The sequence below is a fragment of the Musca autumnalis genome, unplaced genomic scaffold, assembly GCF_047663935.1.
Source record: "Musca autumnalis isolate F117 unplaced genomic scaffold, ASM4766393v1 scaffold_2, whole genome shotgun sequence".
Taxonomy (NCBI): Eukaryota; Metazoa; Arthropoda; class Insecta; order Diptera; family Muscidae; genus Musca; species Musca autumnalis.
In genome coordinates, this window is record NW_027411755.1 from 198,523,281 (window position 1) to 198,543,201 (window position 19,921).

The following is a 19,921-nucleotide window of genomic DNA, read 5'->3' on the forward strand; positions in this document are numbered from 1 at the left end:
CAAAAAATCATGTTCTATTTTCTGACCAACTTTTCATGAAAATAATGGACTATACACTGTCCAATTTTACCAAAAACTCATGTTCTATTTTCTGACCAATTTTTCATGAAAATAATTGACTATACACTGTCCAATTTTACCAAAAAATCATGTTCTATTTTCTGACCAATTTTGTCATGAAAATAATTGACTATACACTGTCCAATTTTACCAAAAAATCATGTTCTATTTTCTTACCAATTTTTCATGAAAATAATGGACTATACACTGACCAATTTTACCAAAAAATCATGTTCTATTTTCTGACCAATTTTTCATGAAAATAATTGACTATACACTGTCCAATTTTACCAAAAAATCATGTTCTATTTTCTGACCAATTTTTCATGAAAATAATGGACTATACACTGTCCAATTTTACCAAAAAATCATGTTCTATTTTCTTACCAATTTTTCATGAAAATAATGGACTATACACTGTCCAATTTTACCAAAAAATCATGTTCTATTTTCTGACCAATTTTGTCATGAAAATAATTGACTATACACTGTCCAATTTTACCAAAAAATCATGTTCTATTTTCTGACCAACTTTTCATGAAAATAATGGACTATACACTGTCCAATTTTACCAAAAACTCATGTTCTATTTTCTGACCAATTTTTCATAAAAATAAAGGACTATACACTGTCCAATTTTACCAAAAAATCATGTTCTATTTTCTGACCAATTTTTCATGAAAATAATGGACTATACACTGTCCAATTTTACCAAAAAATCAAGTTCTATTTTCTGACCAATTTTTCATAAAAATAAAGGACTATACACTGTCCAATTTTACCAAAAAATCATGTTCTATTTTCTGACCAATTTTTCATGAAAATAATGGACTATACACCGTCCAATTTTACCAAAAAATCATGTTCTATTTTCTGACCAATTTTTCATGAAAATAATGGTCTATACACTGTCCAATTTTACCAAAAAATCATGTACTATTTTCTGACCAATTTTTTATAAAAATAAAGGACTATACACTGTCCAATTTTACCAAAAAATCATGTTCTACTTTCTGACCAATTTTTCATAAAAACAATGGACTATAATAATAATAATAATTGTTCCACAAACATCCCAGATGGGACAAGGGAGACTTCTCTCATATCAATGAGTGCACGCCGATTCATATTGGCTCAATGATATGGGACCTACTTTTTATTGCCGAGTCCGAACGGCGTGTCTTACGACACCACTTGTAGAGAAGTTTTTCATGGCTTAAATACTCAGGAAATGTCGCCAGCATTACTGAGGGGGAATTTTGCCACCGTTGAAAATTTGATGTTGCTTGGCCTGGGATTCGAACCGCAGACCTTCTGAGTGCAAGGCGGACGTGCTAACCATTGCACCACGGTGGCCCCCAACAATGGACTATACACTCTCCTATTTTACCAAAAAATCATAATCTATTTTCTGACCAATTTTTCATAAAAACCATGGACTATATATACACTGTCCAATTTTACCAAAAAATCATGTTCTATTTTTTGACCAATTTTTCATAAAAACAATGGAATATACACTGTCCAATTTTACCAAAAAATCATGTTCTACTTTCTGAACAATTTTTCATAAAAACAATGGACTATACACTGTCCTATTTTACCAAAAAATCATGTTCCTTTCTGACCAAATTTTTATAAAAATAAAGGACTATACACTGTACAATTTTACCAAAAAATCACGTTTTATTTTCTGACCAATTTTTCATGAAAATAATGGACTTATACACTGTCCAATTTTACCAAAAAATCATGTTCTATTTTCTGACCAATTTTTCATGAAAATAATGGACTTATACACTGTCCAATTTTACCAAAAAATCATGTTCTATTTTCTGACCAATTTTTCATGAAAATAATGGACTTATACACTGTCCAATTTTACCAAAAAATCATGTTCTATTTTCTGATCAATTTTTCATGAAAATAATGGACTATACACTGTCCAATTTTACCAAAAAATCATGTTCTATTTTCTAACCAATTTTTCATGAAAATAATGGACTATACTCTGTCCAATTTTACCAAAAAATCATGTTCTATTTTCTGACCAATTTTTCATGAAAATAATGGACTATACACTGCCCAATTTTACCAAAAAATCATGTTCTATTTTCTGACCAATTTTTCATGAAAATAGTGGACTATACACTGTCAAATTTTACCAAAAAATCATGTTCGATTTTCTGACAAATTTTTCATAAATATAAAGGACTATACTCTGTCAAATTTCACCAAAAAATCGCATTATATTTTCTGACCAATTTTTCATAAATGTAAAGGACTATGCACTGCCCAATTTTACAAAAAATATATGTTCTATTTTCTGACCAATTTTTCATAAAAACAATGGACTGTACACTGTCCAATTTTACCAAAAAGTCACGTTCTGTTTTCTGACCAATTTTTCATAAAAACAATGGTCTATACACTGTCCAATTTTACCAAAAAATCATGTTCTACTTTCTGAACAATTTTTCATAAAAACAATGGACTATACACTGTCCTATTTTACCAAAAAATCATGTTCTATTTTCTGACCAATTTTTCATGAAAATAATGGACTATACACTGTCCAATTTTACCAAAAAATCATGTTCTACTTTCTGAACAATTTTTCATAAAAACAATGGACTATACACTGTCCTATTTTACCAAAAAATCATGTTCCTTTCTGACCAAATTTTTATAAAAATAAAGGACTATACACTGTACAATTTTACCAAAAAATCACGTTTTATTTTCTGACCAATTTTTCATGAAAATAATGGACTTATACACTGTCCAATTTTACCAAAAAATCATGTTCTATTTTCTGACCAATTTTTCATGAAAATAATGGACTATACACTGCCCAATTTTACCAAAAAATCATGTTCTATTTTCTAACCAATTTTTCATGAAAATAATGGACTATACACTGCCCAATTTTACCAAAAAATATGTTCTATTTTCTGGCCAATTTTTCATGAAAATAATGGACTATACACTGTCCAATTTTACCAAAAAATCATGTTCTATTTTCTGACCAATTTTTCATGAAAATAATGGACTATACACTGTCCAATTTTACCAAAAAATATGTTCTATTTTCTGGCCAATTTTTCATGAAAATAATGGACTATACACTGCCCAATTTTACCAAAAAATCATGTTCTATTTTCTAACCAATTTTTCATGAAAATAATGGACTATACACTGTCCAATTTTACCAAAAAATATGTTCTATTTTCTGGCCAATTTTTCATGAAAATAATGGACTATACACTGTCCAATTTTACCAAAAAATCATGTTCTATTTTCTGACCAATTTTTCATGAAAATAATGGACTATACAGTGTCCAATTTTACCAAAAAATCATGTTCTATTTTCTGACCAATTTTTCATGAAAATAATGGACTATACACTGTCCAATTTTACCAAAAAAATATGTTCTATTTTCTGACCAATTTTTCATGAAAATAATGGACTATACACTGTCCAATTTTACCAAAAAATCATGTTCTATTTTCTGACCAATTTTTCATGAAAATAATGGACTATACACTGTCCAATTTTACCAAAAAATCATGTTCTATTTTCTGACCAATTTTTCATGAAAATAATGGACTATACAGTGTCCAATTTTACCAAAAATCATGTTCTATTTTCTGACCAATTTTTCATGAAAATAATGGACTATACACTGTCCAATTTTACCAAAAAATCATGTTCTATTTTCTGACCAATTTTTCATGAAAATAATGGACTATACACTGTCCAATTTTACCAAAAAATCATGTTCTATTTTCTGACCAATTTTTCATGAAAATAATGGACTATACACTGTCCAATTTTACCAAAAAATCATGTTCTATTTTCTGACCAATTTTTCATGAAAATAATGGACTATACACTGTCCAATTTTACCAAAAAATCATGTTCTATTTTCTGACCAATTTTTCATGAAAATAATGGACTATACACTGTCCAATTTTACCAAAAAATCATGTTCTATTTTCTGACCAATTTTTCATAAAAATAAAGGACTATACACTGTCCAATTTTACCAAAAAATCATGTTCTATTTTCTGACCAATTTTTCATGAAAATAATGGACTATACACTGTTCAATTTTACCAAAAAATCATGTTCTATTTTCTGACCAATTTTTCATAAAAATAAAGGACTATACACTGTCTAATTTTACCAAAAAATCATATTCTATTTTCTGACCAATTTTCCATGAAAATAATGGACTACACACTGTCCAATTTTACCAAAAAAATCATGTTCTATTTTCTGACCAATTTTTCATGAAAATAGTGGCCTATACACTGTCCAATTTTACCAAAAAATCATGTTCTATTTTCTGACCAATTTTTCATGAAAATAATGGACTATACACTGCCCAATTTTACCAAAAAATCATGTTCTATTTTCTAACCAATTTTTCATGAAAATAATGGACTATACACTGTCCAATTTTACCAAAAAATATGTTCTATTTTCTGGCCAATTTTTCATGAAAATAGTGGCCTATACACTGTCCAATTTTATCATAAAATCATGTTCTATTTTCTGACCAATTTTTCATGAAAATAATGGACTATACACTGTCCAATTTTACCAAACAATCATGTTCTATTTTCTGACCAATTTTTCATGAAAATAATGGACTACACACTGTCCAATTTTACCATAAAATCATGTTCTATTTTCTGACCAATTTTTAATGAAAATAATGGACTATACACTGTCCAATTTTAACAAAAAAATATGTTCTATTTTCTGGCCAATTTTTCATGAAAATAATGGACTATACACTGTCCAATTTTACCAAAAAATCATGTTCTATTTTCTGACCAATTTTTCATGAAAATAATGGACTATACACTGTCCAATTTTACCAAAAAATCATGTTCTATTTTCTGACCAATTTTTCATGAAAATAATGGACTATACACTGTCCAATTTTACCAAAAAATCATGTTCTATTTTCTGACCAATTTTTCATAAAAATAAAGGACTATACACTGTCCAATTTTACCAAAAAATCATGTTCTATTTTCTGACCAATTTTTCATGAAAATAATGGACTATACACTGTTCAATTTTACCAAAAAATCATGTTCTATTTTCTGACCAATTTTTCATAAAAATAAAGGACTATACACTGTCTAATTTTACCAAAAAATCATATTCTATTTTCTGACCAATTTTCCATGAAAATAATGGACTACACACTGTCCAATTTTACCAAAAAAATCATGTTCTATTTTCTGACCAATTTTTCATGAAAATAGTGGCCTATACACTGTCCAATTTTATCATAAAATCATGTTCTATTTTCTGACCAATTTTTCATGAAAATAGTGGCCTATACACTGTCCAATTTTACCAAACAATCATGTTCTATTTTCTGACCAATTTTCATGAAAATAATGGACTATACACTGTCCAATTTTACCAAAATATCATGTTCTATTTTCTGACCAATTTTTCATGAAAATAATGGACTATACACTGTCCAATTTGACCGAAAAATCATGTTCTATTTTCTGACCAATTTTTCATGAAAATAATGGACTATACACTGTCCAATTTTACCAAAAAGTCACGTTCTATTTTCTGACCAATTTTTCATGAAAATAATGGACTATACACTGTCCAATTTGACCAAAAAATCATGTTCTATTTTCTGACCAATTTTTCATGAAAATATACACTGTCCAATTTGACCAAAAAATCATGTTCTATTTTCTGACCAATTTTTCATGAAAATATACACTGTCCAATTTGACCAAAAAATCATGTTCTATTTTCTGACCAATTTTTCATGAAAATAATGGACTATACACTGTCCAATTTGACCAAAAAATCATGTTCTATTTTCTGACTAATTTTTCATGAAAATAATGGACTATACATTGTCCAATTTGACCAAAAAATCATGTTCTATTTTCTGACCAATTTTTCATGAAAATAATGGACTATACACTGTCCAATTTGACCAAAAAATCATGTTCTATTTTCTGACCAATTTTTCATGAAAATATACACTGTCCAATTTGACCAAAAAATCATGTTCTATTTTCTGACCAATTTTTCATGAAAATAATAGACTATACACGGTCCTATTTTACCAAAAAATCATGTTCTATTTTCTGACCAATTTTTCATGAAAATAATGGACTATACACTGTCCAATTTGACCAAAAAATCATGTTCTATTTTCTGACCAATTTTTCATGAAAATAATGGACTATACACTGTCCAATTTGACCAAAAAATCATGTTCTATTTTCTGACCAATTTTTCATGAAAATATACACTGTCCAATTTGACCAAAAAATCATGTTCTATTTTCTGACCAATTTTTCATGAAAATAATAGACTATACACGGTCCTATTTTACCAAAAAATCATGTTCTATTTTCTGACCAATTTTTCATGAAAATAATGGACTATACACTGTCCAATTTGACCAAAAAATCATGCTCTCTTTTCTGACCAATTTTTCATGAAAATATACACTGTCCAATTTGACCAAAAAATCATGTTCTATTTTCTGACCAATTTTTCATGAAAATAATGGACTATACACTGTCCAATTTGACCAAAAAATCATGTTCTATTTTCTGACTAATTTTTCATGAAAATAATGGACTATACATTGTCCAATTTGACCAAAAAATCATGTTCTATTTTCTGACCAATTTTTCATGAAAATAATGGACTATACACTGTCCAATTTTACCAAAAAATCATGTTCTATTTTCTGACCAATTTTTCATGAAAATAATGGACTATACACTGTCCAATTTGACCAAAAAATCATGTTCTATTTTCTGACTAATTTTTCATGAAAATAATGGACTATACACTGTCCAATTTGACCAAAAAATCATGTTCTATTTTCTGACCAATTTTTCAAGAAAATAATAGACTATACACGGTCCTATTTTACCAAAAAATCATGTTCTATTTTCTGACCAATTTTTCATGAAAATAATGGACTATACACTGTCCAATTTGACCAAAAAATCATGTTCTATTTTCTGACCAATTTTTCATGAAAATATACACTGTCCAATTTGGCCAAAAAATCATGTTCTATTTTCTGACCAATTTTTCATGAAAATAATGGACTATACACTGTCCAATTTGACCAAAAAATCATGTTCTATTTTCTGACTAATTTTTCATGAAAATAATGGACTATACACTGTCCAATTTGACCAAAAAATCATGTTCTATTTTCTGACCAATTTTTCATGAAAATATACACTGTCCAATTTGACCAAAAAATCATGTTCTATTTTCTGACCAATTTTTCATGAAAATAATGGACTATACACTGTCCAATTTTACCAAAAAATCATGTTCTATTTTCTGACCAATTTTTCATGAAAATAATGGACTATACACTGTCCAATTTGACCAAAAAATCATGTTCTATTTTCTGACCAATTTTTCATGAAAATATACACTGTCCAATTTGACCAAAAAATCATGTTCTATTTTCTGACCAATTTTTCATGAAAATAATGGACTATACACTGTCCAATTTGACCAAAAAATCATGTTCTATTTTCTGACCAATTTTTCATGAAAATAATGGACTATACACTGTCCAATTTGACCAAAAAATCATGTTCTATTTTCTGACCAATTTTTCATGAAAATAATAGACTATACACGGTCCTATTTTACCAAAAAATCATGTTCTATTTTCTGACCAATTTTTCATGAAAATAATGGACTATACACTGTCCAATTTGACCAAAAAATCATGTTCTATTTTCTGACCAATTTTTCATGAAAATATACACTGTCCAATTTGACCAAAAAATCATGTTCTATTTTCTGACCAATTTTTCATGAAAATAATGGACTATACACTGTCCAATTTGACCAAAAAATCATGTTCTATTTTCTGACTAATTTTTCATGAAAATAATGGACTATACACTGTCCAATTTGACCAAAAAATCATGTTCTATTTTCTGACCAATTTTTCATGAAAATAATGGACTATACACTGTCCAATTTTACCAAAAAATCATGTTCTATTTTCTGACCAATTTTTCATGAAAATAATGGACTATACACTGTCCAATTTTACCAAAAAATCATGTTCTATTTTCTGACCAATTTTTCATAAAAATAATGGATTACTTATACCAAAAAATCAGGCTATATTTTCTGACCAATTTTCATAAAAATAATGGACTACACACTGTAAATCTTTTGTCTAATTTTACTCAAAAATCGCGACTTACATTTTTGGTCCAATTTTACCTAAAAATCATGGACTATATATACTGGGTTTGGAAATACCGAAAATAAAATTCAAACAATTCATTACTTTGGTTTAAGAAATTTGTAATTTTTTTATTAATAATTTTCTTTTCATGATATAGTAAATGTTATTACATTTTTTTATATGTCTAAGATTAATTAATAAAAATAATAAATGTTCAATATTTCGATAGCACATTCGAAATTGATTTAAGTTAATACATAATATGTGTACATATATATGTATTTATTATTATTTATATACATTTAGCAAAGGAAATAGAAAAATTAACAATTTCGTATTCTTAAACTAACACTAATTATAATATTGTATTTTGTTGTTATGTATTTTTATTTGTTATTGTTGTGTATAGCAATTTTAAAATGTGACGACCATTGACTTGTATATTTCATAAATTGACTTAAATTGTTAAAAACAAAAAACTATTTTTTATACAACTAAAAATGAAGAATATTTAATAAGTGTTTGTGTTGTTTTTGATTTGTAGTTAAGATACAATATATTAGCCACAGACTAAAATTCTAAAAATAAAAAAATACGATCATGATATTATATACGATATTTATCGTATATATTTCCGTTTTTTTAATATACAATAAATAATTTATAATATGTTTGTTAGTTAAAAATACAGGGTATTCCACAATGAGTGTTATAATCATTTAAATGGAAAGATCATAGGAAATAGACAAGGAGGAAGTATTTAGTTTTCTTTCAAAATTAATAATAAAGAATTTTGTTTAACAAACAAAATCTGTGTTTAACTCCGTATGTTGTATTTAATGTTTTTTTCACACCTCTTGTAGACACCCTGTGTTTAAATGGCTTCATATTTGTTAAGCTTATAAAGTGTTGAATATTTTTATTCCTTATCTAAATATCGACAATCTGATATTTAGTTTCTTAAATTTAAGACTAATGTTTTTGTTATTATTTATTTAAAAAAAATTTTTAACAACAAAAAAGTAATAAAAAAATCGTAAAAAAACAAATTCCACATTTTTTTATTTTTTTTTTTCATTAATTATATGCAAGTTTTTTTTTGCTGTTTTTGTTTTGTTTGTTTTAAGTATATCACAGATAAATATTTTACTATATAAATCGAATTAAATAATTTATATATAAATATTGTTGTTTGTGGTTGCAAATATTTAAAGTGTACTTATCACTTAAGACAATGATGCTTGATTTGTTTTGTTTGTTTTTTATTTTAATTAAATTAAAAATTACTTATTTTTAATTTTTGTTTTTATAATTTGCACACCACGTTTTCCTCGTACTAACGTCCATATCGGACTTTTAACTAGACATGTATGTATGTATGTATTTACTTAAAACTGCACCTGTCAACTCTTTTCTCTCTCTCTCTCTCTAATGATGAGTCATGGGTGCAAACGCCTGCATACTATAATAACGATCCGTGTCATCCTTTGTAACACTCGTGACATGATGAAATTGACATGGATGGGAAATTTGAGCCTTGGGTGGCAAAGGGGCATGTTTAATCCGCTTCTGTTTGGGTTTCTTGCGGCCCGGCAAGGAGAGAGCAATATTCTCTGGATCACTTATTAAACGCTCCAAATGTTGCCACAACTCTCTCGCCGCTTCGGACGAATCAAAACTAAAACCAATCATCTGCTGATGATTTGTCGATAGACACATGGTATGAAACGATGGACCAGCCACTCGATAACTTGATAGATTATCAATACGATCAGACCAAAGAGCAAAACATGAACCACGTTCAGCCAAGACCAATGTTACACGTGGTATAGATCTAGCACGAGCACTACCTTTATCATACAAAATTACTGGAATTCCCGTGAATATTAAATGCCAATCATTGTCTTTGCCAGTGCCTTCGTATAAATTGGCCAAGGCAGAGGAGACAAAAATCTCCGTACCCAAACCACCAAAGAAACTTTCCACCTGACCACGTTCATAATCGGATAGTATATTGTTGCTGGCCGTATCAGTACTCAAGGTATCAGTGTCGCCTTCCGAATAGAGGGAGTTGACACCAGCACTAACACCACCACCACCACCGCTGCCACTTTGTGAACCATGTGACCACTCCGTATTCATAATCATATCATTGTTTTCCGATGAATTTGTTCCCTCCGAGGATTCTGATGGTGGCACCGAATCACTCACCGAGCCAAGACGGCGTCGTGTATTCATATAGGACATCTGTAAAGAAAAATGAAAAATTGATATCTTAAATTAGTAAACAAAATTTATGCAAAGATTTTTAGCTATAATTTTAAGGTCTCATTAAGTAAAATTAGGTCTATGGCAGTAAGACCGTCATATGTGGAAAAATACAACAATAATAAATTTGAGGCTATGTGTGTTTTTTGGCATCATTCTTCTTCTCCGGATGTATGCACTGACACAAAACTCAAATTAATAATTAAAGCTATACAAGATTGGATCTAAAACATGTTTAATCATAAAACATTAAGCTTCTTGGGGAGGTCTTTCTCATTATTTAATCCAGTTCTTCTTTCTCCACAATAAGTTCTCTTATACATTGAGTACAACTCTTTCCATACAACATACAAAAATAATATGCACGTAAAAAAGCAATTAAATTAAATTCTACATATTCGTTTTTGCAACAAAAATGAAGCTCTTCTCTCTAATTAAAACAAGAAAATAAAATACTGTCAATTCTTAGCTAATTAAGTACTTAGCCTGTTGTCGTCACAGAACATTCTAAATAAAAATAAGATGAGAAAAAAATACGAAAGAAATTTTCTCATGACATGCTAAAAAAAAATTGTAAATACATACATATACACATGTCATATGCGGAACATTGCTTAAGTGGGGCTCTGCTGGGTGGATTCGTTATAATTAAAGAACAAACAATAAATTTTGTTGGAATTACGTTTTGTATCCTCAAATATGGGAAAATTTTTGTTTCTTCTGCCTAATTTACATGTCAATGTGATATTTATAATTATGAACTCGAACTTGGTTTTTTTCTGTTGAGATTTAAATTTAAACACAACTGTTGGTGTTGCCATATTTATTTTTATAATTTCTTTAAATTCTCAACTGCATTTGAAGCAACAGAAACGTTAAAATAAATTTAAAATATATTTAACAAAGATTTATTTTGTGTAAATAACGATGACGAATTTATTTTTATACCCCTCACCATATTATGGAGGGTATAACTAAATTTTTCATTCCGTTTGTAACACATTGAAATATTCGTCAGAGACCCTATAAAGTATATGGGTATTTCTGAGTGAAATCGGACACTTTTGAGGTTTTTGATTTCTTTTATTTTTTTTGCTGTGCTGATACTGCTCATCAGCAAAATATTTCAGTATATTTTCAGATTTTTGACTAACGGTTCCAGAGATATCGCGCCTTGAAAAAATCGAATTCCATAAAAAACCCATTTGTAAAGAAATACTCATAACACTTCTTTAATATTGGTCCAATTTGAAATAATTTTTTTTGTATGTTTTGTTGTTTTATCAGATATTTAATATAAAATAGAAACAATTTTGCACGGCGGGCTTGGATGCAATTTTCGCGATATACTTCGATTTTCTATTTTTAAAAAATATTTTTTAAAAATCCACGTTTTGTGGTCTAGAGTTGCCTCCGAAAATATTTTTTAAAAATCCACGTTTTGTGGTCTACAGATGCCTCCGAAAATATTTTTAAAAATCCACGTGGTCTAGAGATGCCTCCGAAAATAATTTTTAAAAATCCACGTTTTGTGGTCTACAGATGCCTCCGAAAATATTTTTAAAAATCCACGTGGTCTAGAGATGCCTCTGAAAATAATTTTTAAAAATCCACGTGGTCTAGAGATGCCTCTGAAAATAATTTTTAAAAATCCACGTTTTGTGGTCTAGAAATCCTCCAAAAATCTTTTTTAAAAATCCACGTTTTGTGGTCTACAGATGCCTCCGAAAATGTTTTAAAAATCCAAGTTTTGTGGTCTAGAGATGCCTCCGAAAATATTTTTTAAAAATCCACGTTTTGTGGTCTAGAGATGCCTCCGAAAATATTTTTAAAAATCCACGTTTTGTGGTCTAGAGATGCCTCCGAAAATATTTTTTAAAAATCCACGTTTTGTGGTCTAGAGATGCCTCCGAAAATATTTTTTTAAAAGTCCACGTTTTGTGGTCTAGAGATGCTTTCGAAAGTATTTTTTTAAATCCATTTTTGATCTAGAGATGCCTCCGAAAATATATTTTTTAAAAATCCACGTTTCGTTGTCTAGAGATGCCTCAAAAATATTCTTTAAAAATCCATGTTTTGTGGCTTTTAGAGGGCTCAAAAATATTGTTTAAAAATCCACATTGTGGCCTTTAGAGGGTTTAAAAATATTCTTTAAAAATCCACATTGTGGCCTTTAGAGGGTTTAAAAATATTCTTTAAAAATCCACGTTTTGGGCTCTAGAGATTCCTCAAAAAATATTCTTTAAAAAGCCGCGTTTTGTGGTCTATATCTGGTGGTTTAGAGATGCCTTAAAAGTCCACGTTTGCTGTCTATAGCTGGGGTTTAGAGATGCCATAAAAGTCCACGTTTGCCTGTGTAGCCAAAAATCCAAGTTTTGTGGTCTAGAGAGGCTCAAAAAATATTCTTTAAAAATCCACATTTTGTGATCTAGATATGGCTCAAAAAATATTCTTTAAATATCCACGTTTTGTGGTCTAGAGAGACTCAAAAAATATTCTTTAAAAATCCACATTTTGTTATCTAGATATGGCTCAAAAATATTCTTTAAAAATCCACGTTTTGTGGTCCAGAGAGGCTCAAAAAATATTCTTTAAAAATCCACGTTTTGTGGTCTACGATCAATTACAAAAATTTTCATTCCTATTTGGAAGTGGGATTCGAATGACTGCTATTTATTCTATTTATTTTAAAATTTGTCAATACAATTTTTCCTTTATATCCGTGTGAAACAATTGTTATTTTATAAAAAAAAACAAGTAAAAACGTATCAGTCGAGATCCAAAGTTTGGACCAAATCGGTTGCTAAGTCTTTGAGAAATCGCGCGTACCATTTTAGCGAATATTTTCGAACTTTTGCGTGGGGGGTACCGGAAGGAGTGGACTTATAAGCACCACCTTCAAATTTCTTCTAATATTCGCAGAAATATTACCATATCCAAAGTGTGGACGAACGCAGTATTCGGTTCGAGCTCTCCAGCCACTAGATATGATGCCATAGGGGGTTTTACAACTTTCGGGCTGTTTACTCAAGAAGTATGGACTTGTCCCTGAAAAAAACTTTTACTGTCGTAATTGAGGCAGCGAATGCAAGTTCATTCAAAAAATTCAAGTGATTCGAGAGCAGGTCTTAAAGTGAATTTATCAAAAATTTGGTGTGGGAGGTACCCGAAGGAGTGGACAAATATAGTCCATATTCGAACCAGGTCTATATCTGGTAGATATATTAGGATGTGTAAGGTATGGTCCAAATTGGTCACTCCCATCAAGAGTTATCGTGCGCACAACTTTTCCGAACATTTGTGAGCTTTTGTGGGGGAGGTACTTGAAGGAGTGGACCGATATGGCTTATCTTCAAATTTAAATTAAGTTTGCACAAAATATTACGAAGGCCAAATTTTGGACCGAATCGGCAGATCCCTTCGAGAGTTATCTTGCGCTCCAACCCCTACACACGGTATTATAGGGACTTTTTGCACCTTTCAGGCTATTTTCTCAGGAAGAATGGACTTGCCCCAGATAAAACTTGTATCGTCGTATGGGGGGCGGTGAATACAAGATGTTACAACAAAAACCAAAGCGATTCGAGAGCGGGTCCTAAACTGAACTTTTCCGAAATTTTGTGTGGGAGGTACCCGAAGAGTGGACCGATTGAATTCATATTGAAATTTCATCTAAGCAGGGTAGAAATTTCACGATGTGGAAAGTATGGACCAAATCGGTTACTCCCACAAAATTTTCGAACATTTTCGAACTTTTGTGGGGGAGGTACCGGAAGGAGTGGACCGATATAACCCATCTTCGAACTTAAACTTAGTTTGGATAATAATAATAATAATAATATTACGAAAGCCAAATTTTGGACCCAATCGGCTCATCCGTTCGAGAGATATCGTGCGCACCAGCCAGCCAGACAGAAGGACGGACGGACATGGCTAAATCAACTCCACATTGTCTGAAACACATTTCGTTCAAACATAATTGGGGTCTAAAACGATTATTTCGATGAGGCACATTTTGCCGTATGAAAGTGTATATACCCTCATTAGCATAAATGCTGAGGGTATAAAAAGAGCAGCAGCACCACAGCAAAAAATAAAGGATATCAAAAACCTCATTTTGAAAAAGTGTCCGATTGCACTCACAAATCCCCATATATTTTTGATCAGCATAAAATTCTAAGTCGATTTAACCATGTCCGTCTACTGAAATCAAGATACAGTTTGCAATTTTTAAGATAGAACTTTATAAAGGTTTCCATTACTCCTAGGATGCTTGGTATTGAAACTGGGCTATAATGGTTCACGCCTTCATATAGCCCACATAGAACGGTATCTCCCGATTCTCGTTATTTTAGCATCTTTATCAAACCGAAATTGCTGAAATTTGGTATTTAGTCTTCGTTGGCGGTATGAAACTTTCCAGCCTTAAAATTGTCAGTATAGGTCCACGGTACCTCCCGATTTTCGGTATTTTGAGATTTTTACCCTCATTATCACACCAAAATGGCTGAAAATTGGTGTTTAGTCTTCATTGGTGGTATAAAACTTTCCACCTTAAATTTGTAGATATAGATTCATGCCCTTAGATAGTCCCCATAGAACTGTATCACCCTTTTTTCGGTATTTTTAAGGTTGTAGCCTCAATTTCCCCCCGAAATGGCTGAAATTTGGTATTTAGTCTCCGTCAGGGTATGAAATTTTCCACCTGAAATTTGTCGCTACATGTCCACGCCTACCATAGAACGGTACCTCCCGATTTGCGGTTTTTTGAAGGTAGTGCCCTAAATATCCCATGTAAAAACGGCTGAAATTTAGTATTGAGTCTTCCTTGGTGGTATAAAATTTTCCACCTAAAATTTTCCGTTTTTGCTCCATGTCTTCATATAGCCCTCTTGCAACGGTCCCTCCAACTTTCTGCATTTTGAAGATTTTGGCTCCAACATCCCGCCGAAATGGCTGAAAATAGGTATTTGGTCTTAATTGGGGGTATAAAATTTTTCATCAGAAATTTGTCGGTATAGGCCTACCTGCGTCTTCATATTTCTCCTATAGAACGGTACCCCCGATTTTCGGTATTTTGAAAGTTCTAGCCACATTATTCAACCGAAATAACTGAAATTTCGTATTTAATCTTCGTTAGAGGTACAACACATTTTTACAGGTACAAAACACACCTTGCAAAAAATCAGACAGCATGGGTCCACGTTTTGGTATAGCTCTCATTTAAGATTTTGTAAAGATCTTAGTCACATTTTTCTGCCGAATTTGTTGTAGAATTTTGGGATTTTGTGTTCGGAAAAGATAGAAAACTTACTCTCAAAAAACAATCAAAATTTAGGAACCGAGATTGCTGCTATTTAATATTGTGTGTTGCCAGGCGTTCAAAAGCTCAATTCGTTAATTGTAAATATTGGTCCATGTTTTGGAAATAACTACGATGAAGTCCCATATATGCTCTTTTGGAGGGAAAGTAGAAAGTGGAAGAACTTAGTACTTTTATAAACGAAAGAAAACTAAGTGTACCTATTCACTTCAATACAGTTCGTTTCGCTTAACGCCGTTCTTACTTGTTTTTTTAATCTTTATACCAAAAATCATTGATGTAGCATCAAACAATTTTTTGGATTTTTTTTAAAATGAAAAACTCAATTTTACATTTGTTGTCCATGTACAATCGAAAACATTTGGCCTTCTTGAATAAGCCTTTTTTAAAAATTATAAAGACCATCCTTGTAGGCAATTGTTAAATCTAACACTTTTACTTTAGCCGGCTTTTGCTAAGTCTTACTATTTCTGAGAAAAATGAAAAAAAAACTGAATAATGCCTCCAAAAATGACGTTTGACCCCGAAAAACTTTTTTTGCACACATGGGATCGATGGGGACTTTTAGGACGTTGCTTCTAATGGCAAACCCTAGCACTCCACCAAAATTCACCTTTGTGGGAATTTTGTGCTATTTCAATGTCTATTATGACTTGGCTATTAATTTTTATTAGAATTATTGTCTTACTTGTTAAATTTTTAATTATGACCTAGGGGGAGTTGTACAGTGTTCTGTGCCTTTTCCGAAACCAAATACAGTCGTACTTCTTTATAACGTAATACTTGGCGACCGATGAATTGCTACGTTATAGAGAAAAAAATTCGTTATAGAGAGAATATTTTGTGTGAGAATTTTCACTTGTGCTCCAAAATCAACTTCGTTATAGAGAAGTATTCGTTACAGGGAAGTTCTTTATAGAAAAGTTCGGCTGTTTATTCAATTACAACTAATTTGAAAAATTAAATCTACATAACACAGTTTAAATTCAACAACAATACAAATTGTAATAAAATATATGTGAAAAAATGAGATTTCAATAATTTAAAAAAAAAAATCCACTATTATAACTCGTATTATAATGCCTTTCCTAATTGAACATTTCCACATTTAAATTATTTTCTCTATTTTTCACTCTGGGTCTCTTACCTTTAATGTTTTCTCTAATTACTTTAAATATGTAAAATAAAACATAATTGACTTACTTTGTTTTTAAGTATAACAACTCATTTAAGATTATTAACACTTTCTTTGATTTATACTGGCCACAAAAAAGTGGAGTGTTAAACCCTAATTGCACCATTATGAATACTTAAAACTTTTCTATGCTCAGTTAACGCAGCCATTAAAACAAAACGGTCATAATTTTTTAAGGAAATTGCTCTAAATAAACTACTCTCACACTCACTCTCCTTTCTAGCACTTTGTAGCCATCGTCGTTGTCGACAACAAATTATGTGATTAACAGAATTGCCTGCCACTACTTCCGCTGAGACAAGACTCATCATCATCAACTTTGGGCTAAGAAGATTTTACAATCTTCTTTGTCTTGTTTTCTGGTTGGTTTGTCAAGTGCGAGAGTTTGTTGTGAGGTATTAAATTACCATTTTTTACTTCCACTTCTGTCTTCCTTCTTAACAGTTTTGTGAACTACTTTTTTCATGTGCCAGACAATGACCCTGTGTGGGAATAACAATTTTTGTGATTGAAGTAATTTGTAAAACTTTATCCATTGAGGATTCATTTTGATTATTAATAAAGATAGTGTGGGTGAAGTGGGAGGAGATGTGAATGGAATGAATGAAGAGGGAATGGAGTAAATGGCCATACATACGTACGTCCTATAAACTAGTGGCTGTTAAGGTATTATAGGGGATGAAAGATACCAAGCAACAGTCCTGGTCGGCTTTAACATGGCAAAGCCTAGGATTTATCTTTGTCCCTTTCTCATCCCAAGTGGACTTTGACCTCCCCGTGGTGTCACCTGAGGAGCTGCCTTTAACACCCGTTAAAGGTAGTGAACCCATAAGAACAATAAAAAACTTGGGTTTGGGTGTCAGGTTAGTAACCCACCCCTAGAAAAAAAGCATCCTACTATGAAAAAAACAAAGAAAAAGAAAATCAACCCCCTCTAAAGTTGACGACCCTCGCATACGTTTTAAGGACCTTGATCTGCCAATATGCACCTGGAATGTTCGCACAAGAAAAGTACAAGGCCGATATAACTGTCATACAGGAAATACGATGGATTGGGAAATGCGTCACAACATCACCTAAAGTTTCCGCAATGTATTATAGCAGCCACGACACAAAGCATGAGTTTGGTTGCCGATTTGTAGTTGGTCTGAGGTTAAATCATATACAATACGGATAAAAGGAAAATTATTCAACATTTGCTTTATTTGCGCTCATGTTCCAACCGAAGACAAAGACAAACAGACCAAAGAAATACTTTACGAGCGCCTAGAAGAAACATATGACCATTGTCCTGCCCATGACATAACAATTATTCTAGGTGATTTTAATGCCAAAATTGGAAAGGAGAATATCTTTGGCCCAGCAGTCAGGAAATTCAGTCTCCACAGTGAAACATCTGACAATGGAATGAGACTGATAGATTTCGCAGCGACAAAAAACATGATACTTAGCAGTACCAGATTTAGGTATCTCGAAATTATAATGGCACCTGGCTGTCTCCACATCAGAAAACAAGAAATCAAATTGATCACGATGTGATAGATAGAAGACATTCGTCGAGCATGTTGGGTGTGCGAACGTTCCGAGGAACAAAACAAAATGAAACCACAAACTTTTAAACTGACGAAGAACATAATTGTACGATTGCTGAAATGTACTTCGGCTATGCTGTTTCGATTTGTTTCATTCACGAACGAAACAACATGAGTCGTTTGCAAACGTTTATTGTATTGTGGCACATTCAGACACAAACACACATTTGATTGTTTAACAACGCACTAAGCTAACATCAACATACTCGGAACATACTACGGTGAAGTTTTAAACAACCAGCAAACGATTCAAATGTGTATTGTACGGTTTCGTTTTCTATGATTTGTTCTTTAGTGGAGAACTTTTCGCTTTCGCTTTGTTCGCACGCACGAATGTAAACAAAACCAAACTAAACAGCGAGTTCGATTAACTTGGGCTATGTTTCGTTTTGTTTTGTTCCTATGGAAAATACGAAACTATTGCAAACGTTTCATAAAGTTTATTTCCATACGCTGGACACAACGCGAATTTTAGACATCGGTAAACTGCAATCACAACAGATAGACACAGTATATTCAACTCCACTGGCCTAATTCCTCAATCAAAGCACTCCTCGCCCCGATAACATATCAGTACAATCGCAAAATATTGTCCACTCCATGCAAACAGCCGCAAAATCCATACTTGGATTCCAGAGACCTCCACCAAGGAACGCATGGTATGACCTGGAGTGTCTTGCTGCTACCGAAGAGAAAAACGCGGCATATAAGGCTACTCTACAATCAGTAGCAAGGCGTAGCGCACGAGAGAGGTATCGGGAGAAACGGAGAGTGGAGAAACGTTTTTTCCGTAGGAAAAAAAGAGAAATGGAAAAGCGGGAGTGTGAACAAATCGAGATGTACAGGAGCCAGAATGAAGTCAGAAAATTCTATCAAAGAGTGAAACATAAAACTGATGACTTTTGGTACAGGCACATCATCCTGTAGAGACCAGCAAGGTAATTTGATAAATTATATCCCAGCAAAAAAAGTCCTCCCAAAATCATGGGTTTCGTAAGGGATTTTTAGCAGCCGTAACTACTATCAAACCTCCTTTCTTCCCCATTATTTTTACAAGGGCATGTCGCACTCAGTTTGTAGTTATTTTATGACCACTAGAATAACTAGTTATTCTGTGGCCAATAGAAGTTGAAAAGTAAGGTGAAAAAAATTCTATTTTTAGAACAGTTGATGTAGAGAATTTGTTTTTATTTCATCACACTTCTTACTTTTTTTTACTTTATTTTATTTCGCT

At 31.6% G+C, this 19,921-nt stretch overlaps 1 protein-coding gene across 2 annotated transcripts in view; it reads right to left on the reverse strand.

Moving 5' to 3' along the window:
• Positions 1 to 8,411: 8,411 nt before the first annotated feature.
• The window catches only part of LOC141395099 (uncharacterized), a 325,045-nt gene continuing 313,535 nt past the window's right edge, over positions 8,412 to 19,921 (reverse strand). For both annotated transcript variants that reach the window (XM_073970524.1, XM_073970525.1), the window contains one exon: positions 8,412 to 10,556. In XM_073970524.1, the coding sequence (XP_073826625.1) occupies positions 9,738 to 10,556 (819 nt within the window). In that variant the 3' untranslated portion in view covers positions 8,412 to 9,737. The remainder of the gene's footprint in view (positions 10,557 to 19,921) is intronic.